Source organism: Calidris pugnax, unplaced genomic scaffold (assembly GCF_001431845.1).
Source record: "Calidris pugnax isolate Ruff unplaced genomic scaffold, ASM143184v1 scaffold220, whole genome shotgun sequence".
Classification (NCBI taxonomy): Eukaryota; Metazoa; Chordata; class Aves; order Charadriiformes; family Scolopacidae; genus Calidris; species Calidris pugnax.
This window is the reverse complement of record NW_015090963.1, coordinates 1,311,056-1,337,638: the sequence shown is the minus strand read 5'-3', so window position 1 is coordinate 1,337,638 and position 26,583 is coordinate 1,311,056. Positions and strand designations below refer to the sequence as shown.

At 57.3% G+C, this 26,583-nt stretch overlaps 1 protein-coding gene across 8 annotated transcripts in view; it reads left to right on the top strand.

Annotated features, from left to right (window-relative positions):
* FAM214B (family with sequence similarity 214 member B) overlaps nucleotides 1–26,416 on the top strand; it is a 35,789-nt gene extending 9,373 nt beyond the window's left edge. For 2 of the 8 annotated variants that reach the window (XM_014952526.1, XM_014952528.1), the window contains exons 2-10: nucleotides 16,941–17,033; nucleotides 17,641–17,842; nucleotides 19,769–21,050; nucleotides 22,645–22,703; nucleotides 22,986–23,082; nucleotides 23,545–23,703; nucleotides 24,086–24,154; nucleotides 24,627–24,832; nucleotides 25,143–26,416. In XM_014952526.1, coding sequence (XP_014808012.1) covers nucleotides 19,947–21,050; nucleotides 22,645–22,703; nucleotides 22,986–23,082; nucleotides 23,545–23,703; nucleotides 24,086–24,154; nucleotides 24,627–24,832; nucleotides 25,143–25,296 — 1,848 coding nt within the window. In that variant the 5' untranslated portion in view covers nucleotides 16,941–17,033; nucleotides 17,641–17,842; nucleotides 19,769–19,946 and the 3' untranslated portion in view covers nucleotides 25,297–26,416. Of the gene's footprint in view, nucleotides 1–2,438; nucleotides 2,601–12,649; nucleotides 12,885–13,446; nucleotides 15,236–15,441; nucleotides 15,578–16,940; nucleotides 17,034–17,640; nucleotides 17,843–18,310; nucleotides 18,372–19,768; nucleotides 21,051–22,644; nucleotides 22,704–22,985; nucleotides 23,083–23,544; nucleotides 23,704–24,085; nucleotides 24,155–24,626; nucleotides 24,833–25,142 lie in introns of those variants that run through there. The other 6 variants (XM_014952522.1, XM_014952525.1, XM_014952527.1 and 3 more) reach the window with 6 other exon arrangements.
* The last annotated feature ends 167 nt before the right edge of the window (nucleotides 26,417–26,583 follow it).

Here is a 26,583-nt window from a genome sequence, read left to right as displayed (position 1 = left end):
GGCCTGGGGAGCAGGGAGGGGTGGAACGGGACCGGAAAGGGGCAGAGGGGAAGTGACAGCAGCTGGTAGGAAACGGCGTTTTGGGGTGCTGCAAGGTGGCCCTACCCCATCCTGTCTGCAGGGGTGGTGTTTTGGGGTGCGGTGGTGCAAGCCTGCTCGGTCTGCCATGGAGCTGGTGTTTCAGGGCGTTCCATCCCAGCTGCAGAGCTGGCATTTTTGGATGCCACAAAGCAGTCTTTGCTCCCTACTGCCTTCTCCCGTGCCAGGGATGACGCTGGGGCAGGGAGGGCTGGCTGTATCTTCCATCCCCTCTTCGTTCCCATGTGCAGGGTGTATGATTTACAGACAGCCCCATGGCACGGCTTCCTCCAACATGTGATTTATGGGCTGCTGCTCGGGGTGTGGGTCTGAGCTTATCTCAGACATGGCAAGGGTCAGGAGTGCTGTCACTGCACTCTCACCTACGTGCAGGCTGCGGAGGTAACGGCATGGCATCCCTCGCTGTCTCTGCTTCACACCTGGGCATGGAGAAATGGCTGTCCCTGGGGGCAGGAGCAGAGGAATCCTTGCAGGAGTGACAAGGGGAGTTCCCAGTCCTCCTTGCTTCCTTCCTCACCCCTATTCCTTCCATGTGGCCCCAAATCTGCCTGCATGGAGTGTGTTTTGGAAAAAACCTGCTGAGTTGCGAGCCTACCCCATGCCCATGTCGCTGCAGTGGTGTGGGGCAGAGGGTCCCTACATGTACATCTTGGTAGTGGTTTGTACTCATGAGGATGACAGTCAGAGACATCTCCCTGCACCCTCCTGCATCGTTGTGTGTATCTAATGCATCCTGCCAAGCCACCAGCAGATTGTCAGGACAGCTCTTTTGTAGCCGGAGGTCCAGCTTCCCAGGGATGCTGCGACCTGCCTTGCTGCTGTGAAGCACTCTTTATTTGAGGCAGTGCCCTAAGGGTTAAGCCAGGGTTGTGGGATAGGGTCTGTAGCCGGAACAAAGAAGGCTTTTAAGGCCTGTGTTGGGCTAGGAATAGAGGGAAGGGATTGAGCCTTTCCCAGTGTGTTGAATTACAAAGGTCGTAGGAGACCCTTTTGCTGGGAGGCAGCAGTGGTTGAGGTCCCCGCTGGAAGTGGGGCAGAGAGAAAAGGAATTGTGGAAGTCAGTGAGAGCAACTTCACGGGGAGCTTTAAGACGAGAGTGAAAACTGGAACTGTATCCCAGGGTGAATAAGTGTTGAACACAAGGCTGGGAGCCAGGAGGCCAGTAGTGTAGGCTTTGTGCAGGCCTTCTGCCCTGGGATTTTTGGGTGGTTTGGTTTTGGTTCTCCCCTCTCCCCCCGTGCCAATATTGCATTTGCAGCTGCCTCCACACATGGCACCTGAATTTGCAGTGTGACTGGTGCAGCCAGCACTTGGGCCTCTCCAACCTGCTCTGAGCCTGTGAAGGCTGTGGAGGGTTAAAGGCAATGCCTGCAAGGGAGGATCTCTCCAAAATGCAGAAGAGGAGACAGTCTCCCAAGTGCCTGCAGGCATGTTTTTGCCTTGACAGAAGAGGGAAGTTGGCTTTTCAATGCCTGCCCTAGCTAAAACTGGATTTTCCATGTGAAGTTAAGCAGGGAAGCCCAAGTCTGTTGGCTGTCCTGGCCCCTCTGCTTAATGTCGTCTGCTCAGGGTGCCCCGTGGGGCACAGCACCAGAGGGTCCAGCACAAGAAGCTAGGGAGGGGGTGGATGGCAGACAGCTCTGTTTTCCTCCCCACAGCAAAGGTGGAAAAAGGACCTGGCCAGTTTCCACCCTGAGCTTCAGACGGGGTGAGCCAGCCGGCCGGCCCACCCAGGAGGTGTTTGGAGGGCTGCAGGATGTGCTGAGTCAACAAGAGCATCCCCTTGCCGAGGGCAGGGGGCTGATCAGGGCTGCTGAGACAATAGGGGTTTCCAGCTTGCAGGAAGGGTGAGCGCCAGCTGCGAACCACACGGTGGGCTTTTCCAATTTTAGCAAACTCAGGTTTGTGTTACCGACCAGAAAAGGCAGTGTAGCCCTTAAAACTTGACCATTCAGCTCCATCCCCTGGCACAGGCGTACTCCCCCATCTAAGCTTTTGTTTAAAGAAATTCCACATCTGGTCTTTATGTTAGATCAGATGACCTTGGATATGATTTTTGAAACAAAGGCATGGTGCTTCATTGGGCTCTGTCTTGGAGATGAAAGCTGGTCCGAGGGAGTACTCCATGAGGGTCACTGAAGCTGTCATCTGAATTAGCAGCCTGGAGGCTGCTCTGCTTTTTCAAGCACCACGAAGTGGGCACAGAGCTGCTGTGAGAAAGGGAAACTCAGAAATGGAAGGCTTGGTTCAGGGCTCTGGGAGACCATAACATCTTGTGTTCAGCTTAGTAGATGGCCTGTTCTCAGAGTCGTGCTCTGTGTGTTTGTCCTCGTAACCAGGAGCTGTTTCAGCAGAAGCATCAACTTCGTGTACTTCTTGCTGCTTAGCATCAACACTGAGAGAGCCTGAACTTCTCCATCTCTTGTTGCCCCAAACCCTCTCTGTTCTCGTCCTGTCTTCTGGCATCCCCTGTGCTGCAGAAACGTGCCACGAACGTAAAGGTGGGTGAATAAACTGCTTCCTCTCTGCTGATGGTTTCCAGCTTGCTGACCTGGAACATGCTATGTGGAGGCAGCAAGGTCTTGTCACTCTACTTTGAAGGGACTCTCTGCCACTCTTCTTAGCCACCTGGGCTGCCGAAGAGGAACACAAGGCAGTTGCAAGGGATCCCCTGGGTGTGGGAGAGATGTCAGAAGCAAGGGCAGCTTGGCTGTCTCTGCTCTTCTCCCCAGCCTGGCTCGAGGGGGGTGTTGCAGATGGGGTGTTACCCCTCTGTTAGTCACAAATCGGTGGCTGCCAGGAAATTGTTAGAGTCTGGCCCAAATCAAAGCAGTCCCTGGCTGCTCTAACAGGGTGTCGGGCACATCCCTTAGCTTCCCCTTTTCCTGGGGGCTACAGCAGGGAGCCAGCCTTTTCTAAGGGGTCACGTAGGCTATTGCTGCATTCTTAGGGGCTCCCGGGACTTGTAGGGCACCCCATCTTTTCAGTGGTGACAGGCTGATTTAAGCATGTACATTTATACTGCTGGTGACTCCTGAGTTTTGTTCAGGTGCTTTCCCAGTGCTGTCATCTCTGTGACACTGTAACCACGCTGTTGGCCTTTGGGCTTGCTGATGACCCATGATGAGCACTAAGCATCTCCCACCCTGCCTCCCTCGAAGGGATCCTGGGGAGGACAGGAGCATTCTGATCAGAGGAGGTGTGGTGTCAGGGGAAGCTGCTGGAGCCCACGGGACTCTGTGTGACAAAAACTTGGGTTTCTTTGCTCTGAGAGGAGAGAAAGCCTCTTTGCATACATGGTGAGGGTCAGAAATGTAAAAATTCAGGGAGAAGTTCTGCAGCCGTTCTGACATATAATCCTGAGCTTTGGCAGAAAATTGCTGTGTCCCTATTAATACGTGACATCCCAGCCCAAAACATTGTCCCTCCCTCCCTGGCCAAAGGATGGTTTTAATTTCTGGGTGTCAGGGCCTCCTAACCTGGCCGGGCCTGTGTGACCCAGCTGGAGATGTGATGCTTGGCCGACTTGTCCTCTTACAGCACCAGCAAAGGCTTGTCCCGAGTAACCTGCGTGTGGCTGCTGGCGAAATACTGCAGCTGGCCAAGTGGGTGGAAGGGAACAGAGCCCCTTGTCAGGGTGACTCTGACCTGTGGGATGTGGAGCAGAAAGGGCGAGAGAAGAGCCCCGTGTCTGATCCAGTAATTTTCTCCTGTAGTTGATAGGAAAGTTGATAGGAAAGCACAAGTCTTACGAGGAGAGGCTGAGGGAGCTGGGGTTGTTCAGTCTGGGGAAGAGGAGACTGAGGGGTGACCTTATAGCTCTGTACAAGTACCTGAAAGGAGGCTGTAGAGAGGCGGGGGTTGGTCTCTTCTCCCAAGTTACAGATGTCAGGACAAGGGGCAATGGCTTCAAGTTACGCCAGGGGAAGTTCAGGTTAGATATTAGGAAACATTTCTTTACTGAAAGGGTTATCAGGCATTGGAATGGGCTGCCCAGGGAGGTGGTGGAGTCACCATCCCTGGAGGTATTTAAGAAACGTGTAGACATGGTTCTTCAGGGCATGCTCTAGTGCCCAAGATTACTGGTTTGTGGTGGGCTGCTGAGTGGGTGGGTGATGGTTTTTTGGTTTGGTTGTTGTTGTGTGTTTAGGTGGTGGGTGGTGTGGGGGTTTTTTGTTTTTTGTTTTTTGGTTTTTTTTTTGTGTTTTTTGTGTTTTTGTGTTTTTGTGTTTTTGTTTTTTTGTTTTTTGTTTTTTGTTTTTTGTTTTTTGTTTTTTGTTTTTTGTTTTTTGTTTTTTGTTTTTTGTTTTTTGTTTTTTGTTTTTTGTTTTTTGTTTGTGGTTGGACTCGATGATCTCTGAGGTCCCTTCCAACCACCACAATTCTGTGATTCTGTGATTCTGTGAAATGGATCTTCCAGCTATGACAGGCAGAGGCGCGGGTCCGTGACCAGGTGTGCTGCGCCGACCGGCATCTTCTGCGCGTGCCAGTGCTCTGGTGTGCTCCTTGATGCAGATGGATGTGCTCTGGTACACGGAGCAGCTCGCCGCCTGGGAGGTGTGTGCCGCAGCTCTCGATGGGCTCCGGCGCAGCTGGCCTGCGTGGCCTTCCTCTTGGTCACCTCTCTGGTCACCTCGGGTCAGCTGGAGATCCCTGGGAAGGGGGGCGATGCTGGGGGGAAAGGTGAATGGAAAGGATGTGGGGTGAAACCTGTTTGAGCTTCAGCCCCTGGCATTACTAGTTGAAGAAGCTAGAGGACATCTATAGTGCATGGGCCAGTGGCACCAGTGCTGATGCTGAGTGACCATAGCCGTGCTCACAGGAAATCCGTTCTTGGCTCCCTGGAAGCTCTCCACCCTGGAGAGTCAAACTGGGAAGAGGCACAGCAGGGGGGCTGGGGGGGAGAGGCCTGTTTGGCTGTACCCAAAGGTAGATTAGTTGGCAGACAGCTCTCCTGTGGATCTGAGCTGCGGCAGCGCCTGGTAACCCTCCCTCAGCCAGCAGCGGGGGTCAGGCTGCCCGAGGGCTGATAAAGCCAATGGGTTCACCTGGAAGGCAGCCTTGGAGCCTGGAGGAAGCCCTCCCCCAGCACGGCTGCTTATCTGGGCAGCGCTGGCACGTGGCAGCACTCCCGTCCTGCCTTTCTGCCCCGTCTCCCTGCCCGTGGACCTGAGCCAGCGTAGTCATCTCTGCCCCTCTCCTGCCTGAGGGGATGCTGACAGGGTGCTGAGGGGGGACAGGGCTCCCTGCCCAGTTTGCTGCCTTCTAGAGCTTGTGCCATTGTCCCGACAACTGAGCCGGGTTGCACACACACACACACACACACCCCACCATGCTGACACACGCGTGTGTGCACAAGGCTGTGGCAGACGTGGGTGAGTCAGGCAGGAGGAGGGGGTGAATCACAGGGGAATGAGTCAGCAGGGAGCAGAGGGCAGGTGCTTGCCCAGGGCTGGGCTTTAAGGCAGCCCAAGGGCCTGGCAGCCCCTGCCAGGTCCCCTGGGTGATGGGGTGAGGAGAGCTGGGAAATCCATGGGGCTTAGCTGGTGGAGGCAGTGCCTGTGGCTTGGGAACGGGCCAGGATCCAGCTCAGCCACGTGCACCCACATCTCCTCCAGCCATGGGTACGTGTCTGTCCCGGAGGAGCCTGGACCATCCTCAGTGCTCAGGCTTTCCCAGGAGGGACCGAAGATGAGCACTGCAAGGGAGAAGTGTGGTGAGCAGGTATCCCAGATCCTTGTCCCCATGTGGGCAATGGGGTGTCCAGCCAGCCCTGGGCACACTGAGCAGGTCTCTGTCCTGGTCAGATCCGGCACACCAACCTTTCCATCTGCTCTGAAAGAGCAGGGAGAGAATGGAAAAATAAATGATCCCTGCTGGGGCAGAGACAGATGAATAGATAGCTCTGGCTTGAGGGAACACAGCATCAGGGGAGAGCTGGGAGAGGGATGATGTGCTGCAGATCTGGGGATGTGGTTGGTCATTGGCTCCAGAATCCCCTGTGTGATCTGGACTCTGCTGCAGACCCAGGGGGGTGTTGGGAGGAGTCGTGGATTGCCTCTTCCTTCATCTGGGGACCTGCTCTGGGCTGCTAAGTTTCCATCTAGCCCAGCTGGTCTCTGCTGAGTTTGACTCCTGGTGGTCAAATTGCTCCTGAGGGCAGATTCCCCATGGGTGTGATGGAGGTAGGCCTGGTGTCACAGCGGTGAAGCCAAAGCTTTCTGTATGTAGGGGCAAACTTCTTGGAACAGGTACTTGGGACTCCTGTCTCAGGGTAGTCTACGTGTGTTGCAGCAGTCACTGACATACGTGCTTGGTACTGCTTCCAACCAGAGCAAGGATCAAATATTTGGATGAAAAAAAACCTCTGCTGGTGTCAGAGTTGAGGTGAGTCTCTTATTTTTCAACACCCCCAAGGTGTCTGCTGCTCGAGGCTGGCCACTGGGTACCTCTTGTCCCTGGTGGCACTCTTGGCTGGGCAGGATGGAGACTAACAGGCTCCAGCACTCTCCAGAGAAGCCCTGGAGCTCTGGCCCTGCCACGGGGCTCTCGGTTTGCTGCAGTGCATCAGGGGCAGAGGCTGGGAGTGGTGGGTTTGTGCAGCCCAGGAAAGGCAACACAGCAAAGGGGGCTCTCACTGCTGCCAGCAGCTGTGGGTTTGTAGAGAAGCTAAAGCCAGGGTCTCCTGGGAAATGCCCAGGGACAGGATGAGAAGCAACGGCACACACGGGAAATTCCAATCAGATACTATGAAAAATATTTCCCCACAATGGTGGTTGGACTCTGGAGCAGGGCCCAGAGGCAGGGGCAGTCTCCACATTTGGAGACCTTCAGTCCCTGGCAGGGGCAAGCCCTGAGCAACTTGCTTGATGTTGACCCTGCCATGAGCAAGATTGGACCGAAAGCCCCTGAGATCCCTTCCCACCGTTGTTGTTCCCCTGTTCTGCAGTTCTCAGGGTGTTTGGCAATGTAACAGCTCATGGCCTGTTGGACCTGACCAGTTTATAGAGGAATGGAGGACTCAGGAGGTTCTTCTGTCCATCCACTTTTGTCCTGGCTTGGTTTGTCTCATCTGTACAGTATTAGCAGTGCCGGGGGATGGAGGCACTGCTTCAGCAGCATTGCCTAGCTCATTGCTTTGCCTTGACCTACCTTAGCCATCTCTCCAGAGGTCCACGATGTTCCCTTCTTTGCACAAGCACAAAAGGCTGTTGGCAGTAAAGCAGGGGACAATAAACCATGCGCCCTGCTCTGCTGGCAGTGCAGAGCTGTGATCTGTAGGGGGGTGCTGGCGTTGTGGGGAGGCTGGGAGGACGCTGGCCCTCAGCCCTCCAGCTGGAAGGGCTCCAGGTTTGTCTTCCTTGTGGTGCCTGTCCCAGAAACTGTGGCGATTGCAGGAGAAGTCATCAGTAGCCTTTTTAAAGGCTGCAGCTGCCTGACCATCCCGAGCAGATAGGGAGCAGATGGAGGCTGAGATGAGCCCAAAGGACTGTCTGGAAAGAATTACTTGCTCCCAGTATTTTCTGTTTCTTTGCCAGCCTTTTATTCTCAAGTCTGCTCTTTTCCTGATCCTGTCCTTCTGCAAGGCTGGCTGCTGGCAGCCGTATCAGCCATGTCTTCATTAGCAACTTCGCTCTGAGATTTATTGTGTCTCTGAGCTTTGACCCTGGTGCCTGATACTGCAGAAGCCCATGTCCAATATGTAAGTGCTCAAAGAGTTTATTTCATATTTGCCGTTGTTCCATCTGCAAGAATAACAGACCAGAGCAAAGGGGGCTGTTTGTAGCCACGGTGCCCGGGCAGAGCTGGCCCGCAGCAGTAGCTACGTCTGCCTTCCCGTCTGGCAGAGGCTGGGAGGATGTCCAGGCTCCCCAGATGCTTTTATGTGGATTTTCAAGGTCTAGGACATTCCCATGAGCCTGTGCTTGTCCCCAGATCCCTTCTCAAGTTGCTCCTCTCAGCCTTTCCCTTGGGCTTTTGCTGATGCTGGGCTGCAGTCTGGCTCAGAGCTCTGTGTGCTCTCCCTTCCCTGTAGTCCTCTCGTTACTCAATCCTGCTCTGGGCACTTGGATATCCCCATTACTACACCCACATGCATCGAGAGCAGTAGCAGGGTATGGTGGTCTAAGCCAAGAGGCCCCCGGGGTCCATTCCCAGCTGCACGGGTAAATCACTGCCTGGCTGGGGACAAGCTGGTTCCTGGTGATGCGTGGAGAGCTCTCAGGTCTCATGTGTGCCCCATCATATCACGGAATCATGGAATTGTCAGAGTTGGAAGGGAGCTCTAGAGATCATCCTGTCCACTCCCCTGCTAAAGCAGGAACACCTAGAGCACATCACTCAGGACTGCATCCAGACGGGTCTTGAAGATCTCCAGAGAAGGGGACTCCACAACCTCCCTGGGCAGCCTGTTCATGACTGTATATGACGGGGACATATATCCTAGGGACATATAAGCAGTACCTAGGAGGGTCAGGTCTAGGGGGGCATCTGTGTCCCAAGAGGCATGGCTACCACCAGGGTTGAAGGTGTTTTGGCCCCAGTTGCCACAGGTGAGCTGGCTTTAGAGGTCTCTGAGCTTTGTGTGATCCCACAGGAGCAGCGTGGCAAATCATGGGCTGCAACAGTGGCAGCCGGCAAGAGTTTGCATGGGGGCCTTCACATCTTTCAGGGACTCACGTGGGGGCTCATGTCCTGTGCAGGTGGGCTGTCTGGGGATGCAGTTGTGTCTCGAGCCTGTCCTTGTTCACTGTTGCTTCTGTGAAGACGGAGGATGCTGATATGCCGGTGCCCCAGTGCTGTGTCGTTCCCTGCAGGCTGTGCCTGCCAGATAGCCCTCAGGCGATGTCTCCTCTGGCCTCCCCCTGACGTGAAGCACCAGTTGAGCCTTGGCTTCCTCTATCCCCATGCAACATGTCAGGTGGATTCCTCCTTCCATCCCAAAAGCATCTCCATCTGTGTGTATTCCTCGGAGCCTGGCCCCCATGGAGGGGGTGGCAGATGCACTGGGCAGAGGGCTCTGCTGTCGATAGGAGGCCACGAGTGGTTCAGGGTGTGTGGATCAGGATGGTTGCCATTTTCATGGGATGAAATAGGAGCTAGACTGTGTCTCCCACTGCCCTGCACATAAATGTGCCTGCAGTCAGACATGCCGGTCCCTCCCACCCTGTTGTTTCCCTTCAAAGAGGGCTTGTGCACTTGTGTGTCTGCCTCCATTACAGGCAACAGCGTCAGTGTTTAGGTGACAGCTTTGACATTGTTCTCCTAATGCCGGCAGGGTGTTTCTCTTTTGCCTTCAGCCCTATTGGAAGAAGAGACCTTCCTTTTCTGTGGCAAGGCACAGGACATTGAGTTCATGGTGGAACTCCTCCTCCCCTGGCTGTGTCCAGCTCTTTACAATCAAAGATGGACAAAGCCTCACCCTTATGGCCTGAAATCCCAGCCTGTGTCACTGCTCTGGCCTGTGCTGGACTTGAGACTTTCTAAATCGCTGCTGGAAAGGGGTGAGTTGGGTGGGTGTGCATGGCCGTGTGTGCGAGTGGTATCTCCTCCCGGCCCACGCCACGTAGATATCTAGTACAGGGAGTGGACAAGATGCTGGATGTCCCCCCCCTGCTGCTGCAGGCTTATCTGCAGGCTGCAGCTTGGCGATGCCGAGCTGGAGGCCTGAGTGGCCGTGCCCAAGCACCTCCCTTTTGGAGGGCTCTTAGGATAAAAGGCAGTGTGCTGCAGGAGGGGTTGTGGTGGGAGCAGGCAGTTCCCAGTGGGTAAATGCTGCCTGCACAATCCTTGCTGCCTCTGGGTCCCACGCGTAACTTTGGTGCCTGTGTCTGGGGCTCGTTGGCGTCGTGCAGCATCCCTGGGACCTGCTCTGCGGTGCCCTGGTGACTGCTTGGGGAGGCAGGAGGAGGACCAGGCGACACCAAGCTGGGTGGCAGTGTTGACCTGCTGGAGGGCAGAGCGGCTTTGCAGAGGGATCTGGACAGGCTGGATTGATGGGCTGGGACCAACGGGATGAGGTTCAACAAGGCCAAGTGCCGGCTCCTGCACTTGGGTCACAACAACCCCCTGCAGCGCTACAGGCTGGGGGCAGAGTGGCTGGAGCTGCCGGGCAGAAAAGGACCTGGGGATGTTGGTCGACTGTCGGCTGAACATGAGCCAGCAGTGTGCCCAGGTGGCCAAGAAGGCCAACAGCATCCTGGCCTGTATCAGGAACAGTGTGGTGAGTAGGACCCGAGAGGTGATCGTCCCCCTGTACTCGGCACTGGTGAGGCCTCACCTCAAGTACTGTGTCCAGTTTTGGGCCTCTCACCACAAAAAAGACATTGAGGTGCTGGAGCGGGTGCAGACAAGGGCAATGAAGCTGGTGAGGTGTCTGGAGAGTAAGTCTTATGAGGAGAGGCTGAGGGAGCTGGGGGTGTTCAGTCTGAAGAAGAGAAGGCTGAGGGAAGACCTTATCACAATCTATAACTACCTGAAGGGGGGATGCAGAGAGGCAGGGGTTGGTCTCATCTCCCAGGTCACAGGAGATAGGACAAGGGGAAATGGCCTCAAGTTGTGTCAGGGGAGGTTTAGATTGGATACTAGGAAAAATTTCTTCATGGAAAGGGTTATCCAGCATTGGAATAGGCTGCCCAAGGAAGTGGTTGAGGCACCATCCCTGGAGGTGTTCAAAAGACGGGTTGACATGGTCCTCAAGAATACGGTTTAGTGTTTTGGCTTTTTTTATTGCTTATTTCTTATTTATTTTTTTGTCAGAGTTAGGTTGATGGTTGGACTAGATGATCTTTAAGGTCCCTTCCAACCTAGACGATTCTATGATTCTATGATTCTAGGTGGCATTGCTGTGGCTCACCAGATGGTTGCTGGGGACTCATCAGTGCAGTGTGTGTGCAAGGAGGCTTAAGCTGGTAGGGCTGGAGTATGGGGTGGCCGTCGAGGATGAGGGGAGGCTACTATAAGTTATGGTACGAGCTGCGGCAATCGGGAGGCAACAGAGCGCAGGTAAAAAGAGCTGGGCAAGCTGGGGACATGCACGGGTGTGTGTGTTTACAGGGCAGGTCTGATGGTAGTGGAGGGTGAGGTTGAGGTGGGAGCGAAGAGGAGCACACTTGTGGGGATGCAGAGCCCAGCTGCCATGTGAAGGATGTGGGGAAGGTGAAGTATTGTGCGTTTGGGATCAGGCAGTGTGGATGGCTACAGCATCAGGGTACAGAAGGAGCTGGCTTGGTGAAGAGGGAAGGTGAGGCTGTGGTTGTATGCGGTGGTGATCAGAGGGAGAAGAGAAGAGAAGAGACAGCAGAGGTGGGACCAAAAGGGGTCCCATCACCTGCTGATGGCTGTGCTTTCTTCTCCTGGCTCGCAAAGGATCACCCTGCCACCCGAGCTCCCTGCCAGAGGCTCATGTTTCTGTGCCCAGCTCATAGGGATGGAGGACAGGCTGGGTGTTACCAGTAAGTGATTGCCTTTACATTGGGGTTGAGTTAAACAGGTCAGGGTAGTGTTCACAGGGCTTCTGTGGCAGACACCAATCCCAGGGCATCATTCCTCCTCTTGGTACATCAGATAAAAAGGACTGTTAATGCTAACATTTGTGCATCACTTATGGTGAGGGCCTGCTCCTGCTTGGACCTGGGGCGTGCCTCCCTTGGACTAATGTCCGTAGTGGACTTGAAAGATGGCAGCACACTGGTGCCCTCGTCATGGCCAGAGACCCCAGGCGCTCTGCCAATGTAAAGGAGAAGAGGTCCCTGCCCCTCTGCCAGAACCCATTTGCCTTCTCGCGTCCATCCTGTGACCGGCTGCACACGCACGTGACTTTTTAATCACCAACAGTGGAAAATTTTCCATTGGGTGCAGTTGGCACTGAGTTCTGGAGTGGAACAGCTGGTCTGCATGGTTGTCCAGTGGCCGAGGTCCCCCTTCCCCTGGGTCACCACCCCCAGAGAGGGACAGGAGACTGGAAGGGAGCTGGGGAGTGTGCCCCTGTGCCTAGGTGGCCAGGGGGCTTGCTTTTGCTGTGGGTGCTTCCTTTGTTGCCCTGGGGTGACTGCCGCGGCCACCGTGCCACCGCAAGGTCATTGCCGTTGGGCTCGGTGGATGGCTCTGGTGTGGAGGCTCCACCAGGGCTTCACCGCAGGCGCGGTGCTGGCTGCGCCGTGTCCCCAGGAGCGGCGGTGCGCGGCGGCTACCCCCGAGGTGAAAAGACGCAGCTTTTTATGAAGCGGAGCCAGCCCGGAGGAATTTTCCCCTTGTGGCCAGCTGTTGTCCTGGGCCTGGCTTGCGTCCTCCAGCACTTCCCACCCCGCGCTGCCTCGGGGAGGGGACCGTGGGCTGGCCCACCCTCCCGGACTCCCTGCACCAGGCGAGCGAGTGGGTGCCACCTCGGGCTGGTTGGGGGGTGAGTAGCTGCGGTGGAGCTGCTGGTGGGGGTGCTGCCTCTGCAGGGATCCTCTTGGGCAGCGGAGAGTTTTCCCCACCCCCAGCTCTGCCGCTGCCTCTTTGTTTTCTGGCAGAAGCCTCTGTGCCTTTTCATTGCCGTTGAGGCGCCGAGCAGGAGCCTACATGTGCTGTGTGTGCGTCTCGCTGGGAACGTGATGCGGGCTGGCAAGCCTGCGGGGCTGGCCATCTCCCTGGCAGGGCTGCGGGGGACAGCCGGCAGCTTCAGGGGGTCTCCTCTCTGTGGGCTGTTCCTCCTCCGGTCGAGCAGGGCTTCGAGGCCGCCGGGTTCCTCCACGAAACCCTCTTTCGCCTTGGCAGCGCTTCTGCACCTTGCCACAAGTAGAGTAAGTTGGATGGGAAAGGGGCTGGTCCTCGGCTGGGCTCCGCCGGGGGCTCGGGCTCTCCGCTGCGGTCCTCCCCTCGCTCCTGCTGGGAAGGCACCTGAGATTAGAGCCTCACCGGGGGCTGCGGAGCCGGATACGGCGGTGGCTGAGGATTCGCCTGTGTGCTGCGCCTGCCTCTCCGTCTATTTGATCTCCCGACTTCCAGCGGGGACTGAATTCCTGTGCTGGATTCTGGGCTCGGCTCTTGTGAAAGGATCCAATTATTTCAGAGCTTTGAGCATCTCCATTTGCTGCCCATATTTGCGGCGCCCGGGTCTGCGCTGGCTGGAATTCCAAGTGATTAACGTGGCTGTGACATCCCTCCTAGGGGTGTTATCTTTGCTCGCTGTCCCCCCCACCGCCCCCCTCTTCCTCCTCCTCCTCCGGCAGCGAGCGAGAGAGACAGGCAGGCAGAGACAAAGGTCTGTCCTCAACCTGGGCTGTCCTCCCCGTGAGCGGCTGCTGCGTGGGATTTCCCTGCCCTTGCCTGCTGCAGGTTTCCTGGGCTCCCGGTGGAAGGCTGGAGCTGGGCGGCCGTGGGCTGTATCGCTGAGGTTTGAGCCTGCTGGTGCTGGGTGGGCAGGGGGTGCTGCCAGCTTTGGAGAGCTGCCCGATTGTCCTGCCGGGTTTTAGGCTGCTTTTCATTCTTTGGCCGCGCTTTCCTGGGGAGAGAGGCAGCCGTGCATGGAGGGGAGGCTGATGGAAGTAGGGGGTGGTGGTGGGTGGTTGGACAGGGGGGGAAAGCCCCCTATACAGGTGGCTGTTGCATAGCAGGATCTGCCTGCAGACCCTGCGAGCCCCCCTTCCCAGCTGCAGGCTATTGTCAGCGTCGCTGCCTGCATGCGAGGCACCCGGGCAAGGTGTATGGAGGCGATCCACGCCAAGACGTGGGGCATCAGGAGGGGCAGGGGCAAGACCCCGGGCTGGGACCTCCGCTAGGGCTCCCCAGGATCCCAGGAGAGGTTTCATTGTGTTATCCTGGGTCAGCCAAGCAGAAGGGCTCCGTCCCTGCGGCACCTGTGCGTGGGGCTGGGGCTTCGGGAGGCACCGCACGTCTCTGGGCAGACCTCAGCCCCACGAGAGCCTGCTGCAGCCTGGAGCCCCAGCAAGGCACCCTGTGGGGAGGGATGCTCTGTCCCTGGGGGTTCTACACCCTCTTCCTGCAGGGTGGGAGGAAGAGCAGCAGCAGCATCTCATGAACACAGGTGCTGTGGGGCAGAGGGAGGTGTGGGATCTGTCTCTGTAGAAGCTATCTCTGGTGGTTTCTAGGAGCTGGCCCTTCTAACGTGGGCAGTGCCTCTTGCCCCATCCTTCCCCTCAGGGCTTGGGTTTCCTCCCCCGTTATCAGCACAGGGGCCAGCACTGAGCAAGGCTTTGCAGCTGCAGAAATCTGGCACGGCAGGAGACTTCCCGAGGACCCCAGAGAGCAGCATTTGCTCTTGCAGTGGGGCGAGGATGCTTCCTCCCTCTGCATCCTCCCTCTCCCTTGTTTCCACCAAGTCTGAGCTCCTTCCTTCCCAACCTGAATCCCAGGGGAGTGCCAGAGCCACATTTATACTGGTTGTCTTTCCCTTCAGGCACAGTTTTGCTTCTCTAGCATCTTTCTAACCATCTTCTCTCCAAGATTGCCACCTCTCCTGTGGACAGTGATGAAGGTGGTCCCCAGCCTCACATGTCTGTCTCTCTGCTGACGGCGATATGCCTGATCTGCCAGGCTGTGGAGAAACCCTTCTCTGGTGGCAGCATTGCTGCTGGTGCTGCCATCCTTCAGGGTTGTGATGGAAACTTTCTGCCTGCTGGCACTTCTCAAGCTCTGCTCTTAGCCTGTGCCAGGGAGCTTCTGGTTTTGCATTTCCACTGGTTAGATTTCCTTCCGTCTCCTTGCGTTCAGATAGGACCAATGGAGCTGTGACTTATGCTCCAGGCAGTCTGTTTCCAACAGTTTTTGTTGCCTCTTCTCTTGCCTTGTTCTCTGCTTGTGCCAAGGATGGTTATTTGCCGTCCTGCAGTGACAGCCCCGCTCTTTCCTGGCTATGTGGTTCCTGCTTCACCCCCAGTGAGCCTGAGAAGGTCTCCTTAGCACTTCCCAGGTGAGGGAGCAGGAGGGAGGAAGGCAGCAAAAGCTGGTGGGTTTGAGGTTGGTTTGGGTCTTTTTTTTTTCAGTCTAAATGGTGCAAGGACCCCTACCAGCTCCTGGGCATGGTGCTCTGCCCCAAGCAGCACTGCCCAGACCAAAGCCCGTTTTCACCAGCTGTGTGCCCCCCTGACTCTCTGGTACTGCTGTTCTGGGAAGCTGCCTGGATCCCCACTGGGTGAGCACGGCCCTTTGGGCACAACTCTTGCTCTTCTCCTTACAACAGTGCTGTGCTTCCAGCCCTGCCAGGGTCCCTTTTCCAAGGGTTCTGCTGGTCCTGCCCCACGACAGATGCCCCTCTGGCTGTCAGAGCTGCCCCCACACCCATCCTGCTTCCTTTCTGGCTGGTACAGTACGATTAAACAGCAACAGATCCTTTTGCAGGCTGCAGCCCAGCATGTGGTACAGCTGCATCGCCCAGCCAGGGACCCTCCCTCACCCACCACCGTCCTGCTCTCTTGCCACCAGACTGAGACCACGGTCTGTTAATTCTGGGTTGCCCCTGGAATGAAGTCAGCAGGTAAGCCAAGCCCCTGGCCCCCTCCAGGCCTGGCTTTGTCATCCTGCATCAGGATGCACTTTTGGGGTGGGCTGGGGAATCCTGGCATTTCCCAGCACGATGCTTCATGGGGGAGTATCTGGGCTGGCAAAACCTGGTGCAGGCCCTTGTGCTAGGAGTGTGCACTACTGGCTGGCGTTGGCATCACCTAGTGACTCGTGTGGAGGTCTCGACTGGGGTGGATTTGTGGTGTCAGCACGTCAGCCTCTCTTGATGGACCCATTCTCCCAAAAGGCAGCTGCTGCTGGGGAGCAAAGGGGCTCAGCCTGCCTGCACCAGGATTTGGGAAGGGCTGTGACTGCAGAGGGTCATGAGAAGGAGAAAGAAAGGATGCAGGTGAAACTGCTTATTTGTCCCAGTGTGGACACACGCAGGAAGGATGTGGCTTTTTACCACCACACCATACTGACTCTTGCTGCTGTTTTCTGATTTTCCTTCCCTCTGGTTGACTGTGCCACGCAAGACATGGTACAAATCTTCTCCAGGGCTGGAGGGAGGAAGCAGCAACCTTCCAGGCAGGCAGAGCACAGCATGTTACCACCTTGGTGTACGCCCACAGCTGCGGGCATTCACCTGCTTTTCTACCTGCCTTGGTGCAGGCTCCATGTGGGCTGCCAGGAGGAGCTGATCTTTACAAAGAGCTTTTGTTGAGGTTTTGGACCAGAGGTTTGTTACGCTATGGCATTGATTTGCCCTGCTGCAAGCACTCCTTGGGAGCAGTGTATTATACCTCTCTTCTGGCTGGTTGTTGGCAATGCCCTTTTCCAGCTCTGCTGGTGGTGGCTTTTGGGCTGACCACCTCTCAGGGACTGGCCATGACTGCCTGTTAATTACAAATCCTATTGGAAATATAATGAAAAAACAGCCTGTTTCCTGGGGCAGGCAAGGTCAGGCAGCAAGCACAGCAGGTGATCTGCTGAAGCTGGCTTCCTACCTGCAAGATGGTGGGATGGAGAACTTCCTGGACCAGGGTGCCAGAACAGGGCGGTTCAGTGCCTCTGAGCATCCCATTGGGGATTTTATTTATCTGCCTGTTTCCAGCCTTCACGGCAGCACTCGCTGCTGGGTTGGGATGCCCAGTGGTGGCTTCCCTCTGGATGGCCACTGCAGTGAGCACCTGGTTGAGGGCTGCATGGCAAGGGAGGCAGGGAGGGCATGGTCCCCAGGGGTGGGCAGCAGTGTTTCCTTCTTCTCCTGGAGGTTCCTGGGCTGCCCCTGCCACAGAGTGGCTGAGGGCAGAGATGCCCAAGGGCTCCTGCCCACTCTGAAGGTGTTGCACCAGGAGCTGCTGCCTGAGCTGACGCTCCTCCTTGCCCTCTTCCAGGCATCAAAGCTGCAGTGCCGGTGGATTATGACCGCAGGGGAGCTGTGTTGCATCTGCAAATCTCTGTCATGCATCAAGGGCACATCTGAGCAGGTGAGTGCTGTGCACATGAAAGGAATGCTATCTTTGCGCTGGGGGAAGCTGGTGGGGGGCCATCACGGCTCATGGCTGTCAGGCTCCCGGTTTCTGCCTTCCCTGACAGGCATCTCTTGTTGGAAGAAAACAACTGCAAACTCTTCTCCTTGTCTGTAGGGACAGACAGTGAGCTGTGCTGTGGGTGAAAGGGGTGGGAGGTGAGCGTGAAACCAGCATCTAGCTGGAGGCCCAGAGGTTGCTGGTGAACTGCAGTGTCTTGGAAAGCAAGACATGAAATGGTCACCAGAAGGAAGCAGGGTTCTGTTGATATTCACGGGTTTTCATACAGAAACATAAACAAAAGGGATGTAAAATACAAGCCAGGTGTGAGAGTTCACAGCTTAGCTTAAAACATTTGTGGTTTAAATGGAAATCAAGGTAATAGCACTGTCTGAAAAGGCTGAGATGTACATGGCCTTTGGGTTTGGGAGGTTGGGAGAGACTGAGCCCTGATGCCACCTTCTCTGCTTGTGTGACCCCACAGGCAGGCAGAATTCTCCTGCCCTTCTCCTGGAAAGCATCTGAATCACTCCAGCCTTTTATCTCTCATTTTCCTTCCCTTCAGAGCTGCTGTAGAAACTGAAGAGGTGGAGAGAGCACTGCAGAGGTTCAGAGGCACACAGTGATGGTGGGAGCCATTCCACGGCAGCCACGCCGCTTCTGGGGGGTGCCTCGCTGGCAGGTGTCTTCAGCTAATTGTGCCAACGACCGCCCACTGCGGGACAAGGAGGTTAATCCAGAGCAAAGCAGGGTTCTGCTGCAGAGGGGTGAGTGTGGGGGGCAGCCAGGACAGGCTGCAGTGTGTTGGGTTACACAGAAGGGTTGAGGCTGGGAGGGACCTCCCAACCCAGAGAAGCTGTGGATGCCCCATCCCTGGAGGTGTTCAAGGCCAGGCTGGATGGGGTTTTGAGCCCCTGGGCCAGTGTGAGGTGTCCCTGCCCATGGCAGTGGGGTTGGAACTCGATGATCTTTAAGGTCCCTTCCAACTCTAACCATTCTATGATTCTATGACCTCTGGTGGTCATCTGGTCTGACCCCTCTGCTCAGGCAGGGCCACCTAGAGCCATTGCCCAGGGCTGTGTCCCAGCAGCTTTTGAATGTCTCCAAGGATGGAGACTCCACAACCTCTCTAGGTAACCTGTTTCAATGCTCAGTCACCTTCACAGTACAAAGGAAGTGTTTTTTGATGTTCAGACAGAACCTCCTGTGTTCCAGTTTGTGCCCATTGCCACTTGTCCTGTCTCTGGACACCACTGGAAAAAGCCTGGCTCCATCTTCTTCGCACTGTCCCTTCAGGTATTCATAGTAATTCATTGGTAAGATCCCCCTGAGCCTTCTTTTCTTCAAGCTGAAGAGTGCCAGCTCTCCCAGCCCTTCCCCATAGGAGAGGTGCTCCAGTCCCTTCATTATTTTAGTGGCCCTTTGCTGCACTCTCTCAGGTGTGGTCTCACCAGTGCTGAGAAGAGGGGAAGCATCACCTTCCTCGACCTGCTGGCAACACCATGCCTAATGCAGCCCAGGATACTTTGTCCTTCTTTGTGACAAGGGCACATTGCTGGCTCATGGTCGACTTGGTGTCCACCAGGACCCCAGGACCTTTTCTGCAAAGCTGCTTTCCAGCTGGTTGGCCCCCAGAACATCTTGATGCATGGTTATATCTTTCATCACTCCTTTTAAATAAAATCCCTGGACTCAACCACCCTGGCCTGCCACTTTTTCATCCCCATCAAGGCAGAGGTCCAAATGCAACGTGCAGCCTTGCTCTCCAGGTAGCCTTGACCCACTTGGAGAACTGATTCCCCTGTTGCTCATCTGCCCCTAAGCCTTTGCTCCACAAGAGCCAGGTAGAACTGTGGGGACAAGCAAAGGGCAGAGCTGCCAGGCACAGGCAGTTTGTCAGGCTCTGGAGCTCCTCGATCTGGCAGTGACCTCATGCATCTCCTCAGTTCTTGCAGCCATTTCAGTATTTATTGTGCCGGAAAAACTCATGGCCAGGATTCTCACAGCTCTCTCAAACTGGGCTGAAAATCAGAAGTGAGGTGCCATGCAGCACAACAGAGGTCAGGCCCTCAGGGCAGGCTGGGGTGGGTGGATGGTGCAGGAGCCCATGATGGGCTCTGCAGCCCCTGGTACCACCCAGCTGCTAATTGGGGTGGTGGAGCTCTCTGGTCCATGTGTCCCCAGGCTGCCTAGCCAGGTTTATGTCCCTGCCATGGCGTTGGCAGCGTAGGGCACAAGCCCTGCCTTGTTCAGCACGTGTGGCCGGGGCAGGTCGTCTTGGTGACTGCTGGGAGATCTTGTTGCTGTTGCCCAAAAGTGTGATTACAGCCCTGAGCCCCTAGGACTGGTCTGACCTGCCTGACTCATGCGCTCCACAGCAGCGCAAGCACATCACGTCCCTGGCAGAGGACAGGCCCCCTCTTCCTCACTTGTCCAGACTTGTCCCCAGTAGCCTCCAGCCTGGCTGGAGACTCCTCTCCATGCCCAGCCTGGGAAGGAAGTGCTGATCCTGCAGGTGGGTGATGCCCCAGGGTTCCCTGGGGAGCCACACCAGCCTGGTTCCTCTTCCTGTCCCCGGAGAGGGAGGTCTGAGGGGGGGACACTTTTTATCCCAGCAGGTTCATTGCAGCAAAAATCCCAGATGAGGACAGATATACCAGACTGATCTCCGTCCTCCTGCTCTCTCTTTCCAGATGCCGCGCTGCAGTGTACTCCATAGTGGAGCACTCACCCGGACGTCCTGAGTGAGGAGGGGTCCATCTCCCACCCTGCCCTCATCCCCTGTCCTGTGGCACTTTACGGCCCCACTCCTGCTGCTGCATGGGCTGTTCTGACTCTGGCTCCGCTCGGAGTCCAGGCAAATAAGGCTCCATGCGGCACATCCACACAGAGACGTCCCTGCCCCCGGAGCGCGGCACGGACCCCGGCCTGTCCCAGCCCAGTGGAGAGACACCCTTGGAACCTTCCTCGCAGCGCTGCACCCACCGTGGCATCCTGATGGGCTACAACGAGACGGAGATCAAGCGCCAGAAGGTTTACCAGGTGTCCATCTTCTCCCATCTCTCCAGCTCCTCCGAGAGCACGGAGCAGCGGGCAGGCAGCCGGCCGGTCGTCAAGAGGGGTTACCCCGAGCAGCGAACTCCAGAGGGGGTGAGAGATCCCAAACGAACTCACTGGGGTGGCGGGGGGGTGGACAGCAAGCGCGATGGAGGCCCTGGGCAAGCTTCTCTGGACGATGACGATACCTTTGAGGATGGTCTGCTGGTGGAGGAGCTATCCCTGTGTGGGTCTGCCCAGCACTTCTCCCACAGCGGGCTGCGGGTGGTGGAGCACCGGTGTGAGGGCAGCCCAAGCCGCAGTCCCAAGGCCAGCAGAGAGAACAAGTCGCAGGATGTCGTCTCCTCCTCCTCCCCCTCCTCCTCCTCCTCCTCCTGGCCCCAGCACATTGCTTGCAGTACTTTGCACAAAAGAGATGGTTGCCCTGTCTCATCTGGGGATCAGCCCACAGATTGTGGGGAAGATGAAGAGCGGGCAAGTGGCCACAACTTACTTCAACTTGATTTGCACAATATTGCACAAACAGCCTGCTTGGACTCTGGTGGGAAGAGAGAGAAGGCGGGGAGCAGCCCAACTCACAGTAGCTGGGCTAGTGGAGAAGAGGAGTGGCCAGTACTGGCCAACAAGTGCAAGGAGCCCCCAGCTCCTCAGGCAGCACTCAGCCCCGAGCCCAGCAACCTGAGCTCCCTGGAGAAGACTCCCTGCGGGAGCAGCCAGCTCAGCAGCAGCAGCTGCCCGGCCAAAAGAAAGCTGCTGCCCGCTGGCGAGGCTGTGGCCGACTCCTGCTCTGAGGACGAGAGCTTGTCCCCACCAGCACGGAGGAAGAGGACCCTGCCGTGCCACCCGGTGCCCACGGCCTGCCGCAGCACTGATGCCAAGGGGGCTCCGTTTTGGAATCACCTGCTTCCCACCGCCAAGGTGAGCGTCGCTCGTGGCAGGAGGCAGGGCATGGCCTGGAGACACGCAGAGCTCGTGGTTGTCCTTGTGGGCAATGCGGTCCATCGTGACACGGCATCCTGTCCTGTCCCGGTGCCACCACACTGCTGTAAGCAGGATGCTGGCTGACAGCCAGCCCTGGCACACGTGGTGTATGGGCTGTCACTCTTGACACGCTTTAGTCACTGGATCCACTGCTTGCAGTCAGCTCTTTTAATCTAGAGAGCCTTGCTTGGACATGACACGAGCTCCCTGTGACAGTGGGAGCTGGACATGTGGCATGGGGTGACACTCAATGTCTGACAAAGTCATGCTAAGCCAGACTTTCTGGCAAGTTTGGGAAGGGTGGCTGTCTTCTGGCTGTCTGATGAGGAGGAAGGCAGAGGAGAAGGGTGTCTTGAGTCCCTGTCTGTGATACCTATCCATCAGGGCAAGGGTTTGGTGGCAGGGGGTGGGACTGGATGTGCTTTGGACAGGGACTGGGAGCCCCAGTGCTGTGTGCAGAGATGCCACTGACTTTTCTGCAATTCTGGAGTGGCCATGGCATGTCCCCAGCGTGCCACAAACTCAAAAATGAAGCAGATGCCGGAGGTTTGCACCCACCCTGGCAGCTCAGGAGCTGCCTGTGGTTCTTCCCTGCTTATGAGCCCCTCCTGGCCAGCTCTCTGCCTTCACCATGTCCTGCCAGCTGAGGCTGCAACAGGCTCACGCCAGAGCCAGCAAGTTCCTCTTCTTCCCTGGGGCATCCCATGGTGCAGGGAACTGCAGGGACCAATGGCAGAGCTGCTCTGGCTTCTTGCTGCTTGGAGCCAGGACACCCTGTCCATGGGGGACAGCTCCATCCCTGCTCACCTGTCCTTTTTGGTGACCGTCCCCCAACCTGGCTGCCCCCAGCACTGCCCTTGCAGAGTGAAGCCCTCCAGCAGCTTCCCTGGGCTTTCCAGCTTGGTCATGCCAGCCAGCTCCATCATCCCTTTGTGTTGTGCTGCCCTTTGTGTGGCTTCCAGAAGAGAAAGCCCCCGAAAAGGGGACATCTTTAAAAGGAGGCTGCAGTGTGGTCCTGGATTTAACCCTGCTGCTGTAGGAGCCTGGACGTGGGCAGGGGGGGGCAGCAGGCCACTGCCTAGCGGCACTATGGAGGACTCTGCATGAATCACCAGGAGACGGGACTTCTGGGCTGATCGGGAAGCTTCATCGTACGTGTTACCCTTCCCTGGGAGGTGGAAGGGGGTGTTGGAGCCTGGCTCTGTTTGGGGCTGTCTTGTTACTGAGGATGGTCCCGACACCTGCTTTGCAAGGTGGGAGCTGTGTGCTGCACCCTCAGCTTGGCTACCAACACCCCCATCCCCAGCGAAGCCACCTTGGGGTTGGGAGAGCCCTGCATCTTCACCAGACACTGTGGCCATCACGCTGCCCTGCTGGCCACCCTTGCAGAGGCTGCCAATGGCTCCCCATGGATGGGAGCACCTCCAGTCTGCTGGGACCTTTTGGGGCAAGGGCAAGGGGTGATGCCATCTCCTGTGCACAGTCCCCAGTTGCTGTCCTAACACCCTTCTCTATTTCGTGTCCCCTCCAGAGCTCTGTGGGTTGCACTGCAGTCGGAAGGAGGCTGAAGAGCGGGCTGCGCCTCAAATTGTGAGTGTCCTGGCGGTACCATGGAATGGATGTGGGGGCTCAGGGTGCCCAGCCACCCTCACACCCCACAGCCCATTGGGAGGGTCAGGCTGGGTCCCTTCCCTGCCCCAGGTGTCTCCCTTCCATAAGACCCCAGGTTGTGGGGCAGAGGGAGGTTTATTCTGCCCCTGGTGGGTGGGAAAGTGGGTTCAACCTCCACCAAAGGGACAGGGGGACCTGGAGAGGGCAGCCCAGGGCTGCATGTGCTCCAGTCCAACACCGATCTTCTCTCCTCTCTCAAAGGCGACATCTTCGAAACAGACTCCGGAGGGGTACCAGGTCCTCCACAACGTCCTGGGCCACCACTGCTTTCAGCCATGCTCTGCTGGGCAATTTTGAGGTAATGGCACTCACCTGCCCCGGAGGGAGGTGGGTCCCAGGGTCTCCAGGCTGGGCTGGCGACAGATGTGAAAGGCTGAACTTGACAGGATTCCCGGAGTGGGGCTGGGGTGGTTGTCTCCAAGGGCCTGGTGCATGGTGGCTGTGTCACACACAGCCAGCAGATCCTTGGGTGATGTGCCAGGACTCTGAACCCTGCTGAGATGGCTGTGGTGGGCCTGAGCCCGGGTGCTCTTATTGCTTCTCTGTGTTAGATGGCTGGGTTTAGCCCACCAATTCAGGATGGGTCTGGCTCAAAGCAAGCAGCCAGGGTCCCTTGTGGGTGGTCTCCGGAAAACTGGGAGACACACAAGGGCAAGCAGATATGTGGTTGTGGTGGAGATAGGATTGATCTCACCTGCAGCTTTGAAGTGAGGGGCAGTACTGGTGTGTGAAGGTCCATAATGCTTCCCTCCTCTCTCAGGAGTCCATCCTGAAAGGGCGCTTTGCACCGTCGGGGAGGATCGAGGGGTTCACAGCAGAGATTGGTGCCAGCGGCTCCTACTGCCCCCAGCACGTCACCCTGCCCGTTGACGTCACCTATTTCGACATCTCCGAGCACAGCGTGCCCTCGCCTTTCCTGGTACGTGGATGAGGGAGGGCTGGGACTGTGGGGGAGGTGAGTGGGGGCTGTACCCAGGCACCAAACGTCCTGGGGGCTGCCCCTCTCTGGAGAGCGTGGCTCGAACGACCACCTCCCTGAGAAGACTGCTGGCTGCGCCAGGAGCAGTTTTTAACCCCAAAAGCAAAGAGGGAACGAAGAGGGAACCCTTGCAGGCATGTGAATGGGCAGGGTGCCGTCTCATGAATGTTGCTTTGCTGTCACCTCTTTGTTGATGATTGTTCATCCCCTGGTCTAGAGAGTGACTGAGCTGGGCTACTTCTTGCCACCTTGTGCCAGGTGTCCCAGCTGGGCTCTCCATGGGCTTTCTCCCTCTCATGTGCCGTTTCTTTTGCCTCCTCAGGGAGTGATTAACTTGGAGGCCTTGGGAAAGAAGGGTTACAGTGTCCCCAAAGCTGGAACCATCCAAGTGGTGAGTCATCCGTCCCCTGGTCTCTGTTGGTGCCATGGGGAGGGGACATGGTGGGCTCTGGTTGCCCCCAGGGTGGATATGCTCCATTACTTTGTTTGGCAGGGCAGCAGCCAGAAAGCATGTGCAGAGCAGTTATGTGGCCATCAAGACAGCACAGCGGAGGGGAGCATGGGGTCCCCAGGGTGCTGGCAGAGGACAAGGTGATGGGAGATTTAGGGAAGGAAGATGCTGGTGGGGAGGGGTGGGGTCTTGATAGAAGAGCATGTGTGTGCAGTGGGGGTAGGATGGTAGCACAGAAGTAGAGGTGGGTGGGAAGGACTGACTTCTGGACCTCAAGCTCTGCCCTTCGGGGCTGGTGTGGGGCTTTCTGGACACTTAGGCCTGTTGGTGCCACCCTTAGGTGCCCCAGCCCTGCCCTATGGATCCATTCCTGCACCTTTCCCAGCCTCATGCCCTACCCTTCTGCCCTCAGACCTTATTTAACCCCAACAAGACTGTGGTGAAGATGTTCTTGGTGACGTACGACTTCCAGGACATGCCAGCCAACCACATGACCTTCCTACGCCATCGCATCTTCCTGGTGCCCGTCGGGGAGGGTGAAAGGGCCACCATGGCCCCCAGCGACCCTCCAGGCACCGATCCGCCCCGCAGGGTCCTCTGCTACCTGATGCACCTAAGGTAGGGCATGCTGGGAGGGATGGACATCTCCCCCAGCACCACCCCTGGGCTCCTCTCCCATGTGTCCCTGCCTCCCCCAAAGAGGCAAGATGGCAGTCTGGGGAGGAGCAGGGACCGGCTGCTCCTTTGGGGAGGTCGGAACCGCCACCCTGCCCCAGAACAGTGTCCGCTGTCCCTCTGAAGGTTAACCAGAGCATGGTCACATTGACCAGGGGCCGAAGTAGGCGAGGGGGTTGTGCCCTTGCTGAGGCTGCCCTGCCCTTGCCCGGGAGCCTGAGGTCCCTCTGCCCTGTTCTTGTCCCCCACTCAGGTTTCACAGCTCCAAGTCGGGGAAGATCTACCTTCACGACGACATCCGGCTGCTTTTCTCCCGCAAGTCGATCGAGGTCGACTCAGGGATCCCCTACGAACTGAAGTCCTTCACGGAGATGCCGAGGAACCCCTCTTACTCCCCCCGGGCCTGACCTTCTCCATCCCCCAGGGCCACGGGGGACCCTCCAGCCCAGCACTTTTGGGGACAGATGAGTAAAAGGGGCAGCAAGCAAGCACCGCCTTGAAGTATCGCCCTCCCCACGCGCCCTGCTCCTCCTGAACAGCACGGATGCCGTGCCCGTGCCCTGCGGCAGGGCTGGGATCACGGATGGGGATTCACCAGGAGGGGCAGGGGCTGGGGAGCGGCTTGGAGGCTCAGCTGGAGCCGGGGTTGGGGGGGAAGAGTTGAAGAATTGGGTGGGGGGCTCCGGGTAAAGCTGGTCCCGGGGTTGGGAGCAGAAAAGTGCGGGCAGAGTTTGTATTTATTTGTATTTATTGTTGCTGGGAGCACAGAGGAGGCTCGTGCGGAGTATCAGAGGTGCTGTGCTGTTCTTCCCCCCCCACCCCAACACACACCACCACCACCCCCCATCTTGGTCCTGGAGGGTCCAAGCGCAGGGCTTGCCGGGGGTTCGGGGCAGGGCTGTGGGGACCGTGAGGGTGGCTGGGGATGGAAGGTGACACCTCGTGCTCTGAGTGGGGATGTGTTACAAGCCCTGGGAGAGGCTGAGACTCGCCAGGAAGCAGCTCCTGGGGGGCCAGCCCCGCTTCAGGCAGCTTGGGGCAGCCTAGACTTGCCCTCCCACCCTTTGAGGGCAAGCCATTCCCCAAGAAGTCTGTCAGGGGAAGCGGCTATTGCCATGGATATGACACGGCTGGGCTCCTGGGGCTCTCTCTGGGAGCATGGGGACAGCCCTCCCAGCCCCACAGCCCATGGGGCGAGGTGGCTCCCAGAGGAGGTGGCCATGGCCTCCCCCACCCACCCAGGGGAGGGTGGGAACCCCGGCCAGGGTCCCGAGGAAGGGGAGCAGCAGTAGGGGCCATCACAGGAGTGTGGGGCTCGGGCCTCCAGGAGGGGATTTGGGGATGATGTGGAGAAGTCCTACTCACCCCCTCCCCACTTAACGCCCCCCCGGGCCTGCTCGCCCCTCAGCCCCGCTGGCTGCATCCCAGCGGGGCCGGGGCGGGGGGGTGGAGGTGGGGAGGGGGAGCTGTACCGGTACTTTTCGTGTTCTGTTTCTAATTTAAATAAACGCCTGTTTGGAAACCCCACTCGCTCTCCACCGCTGCTTGGATTCTGGGGGGGGGGCGGAACCAAAGAGCGACGGAACCAAGAAGCTGCGCCTCCCGCGGCGGGCCGGAACACCCGGAAGGGGCGGGACGTGCCGGGTGGAGGGGAAGTGTGTGGCGGTAGTTGTTCCGGGTCGGCGGGAGAGCGG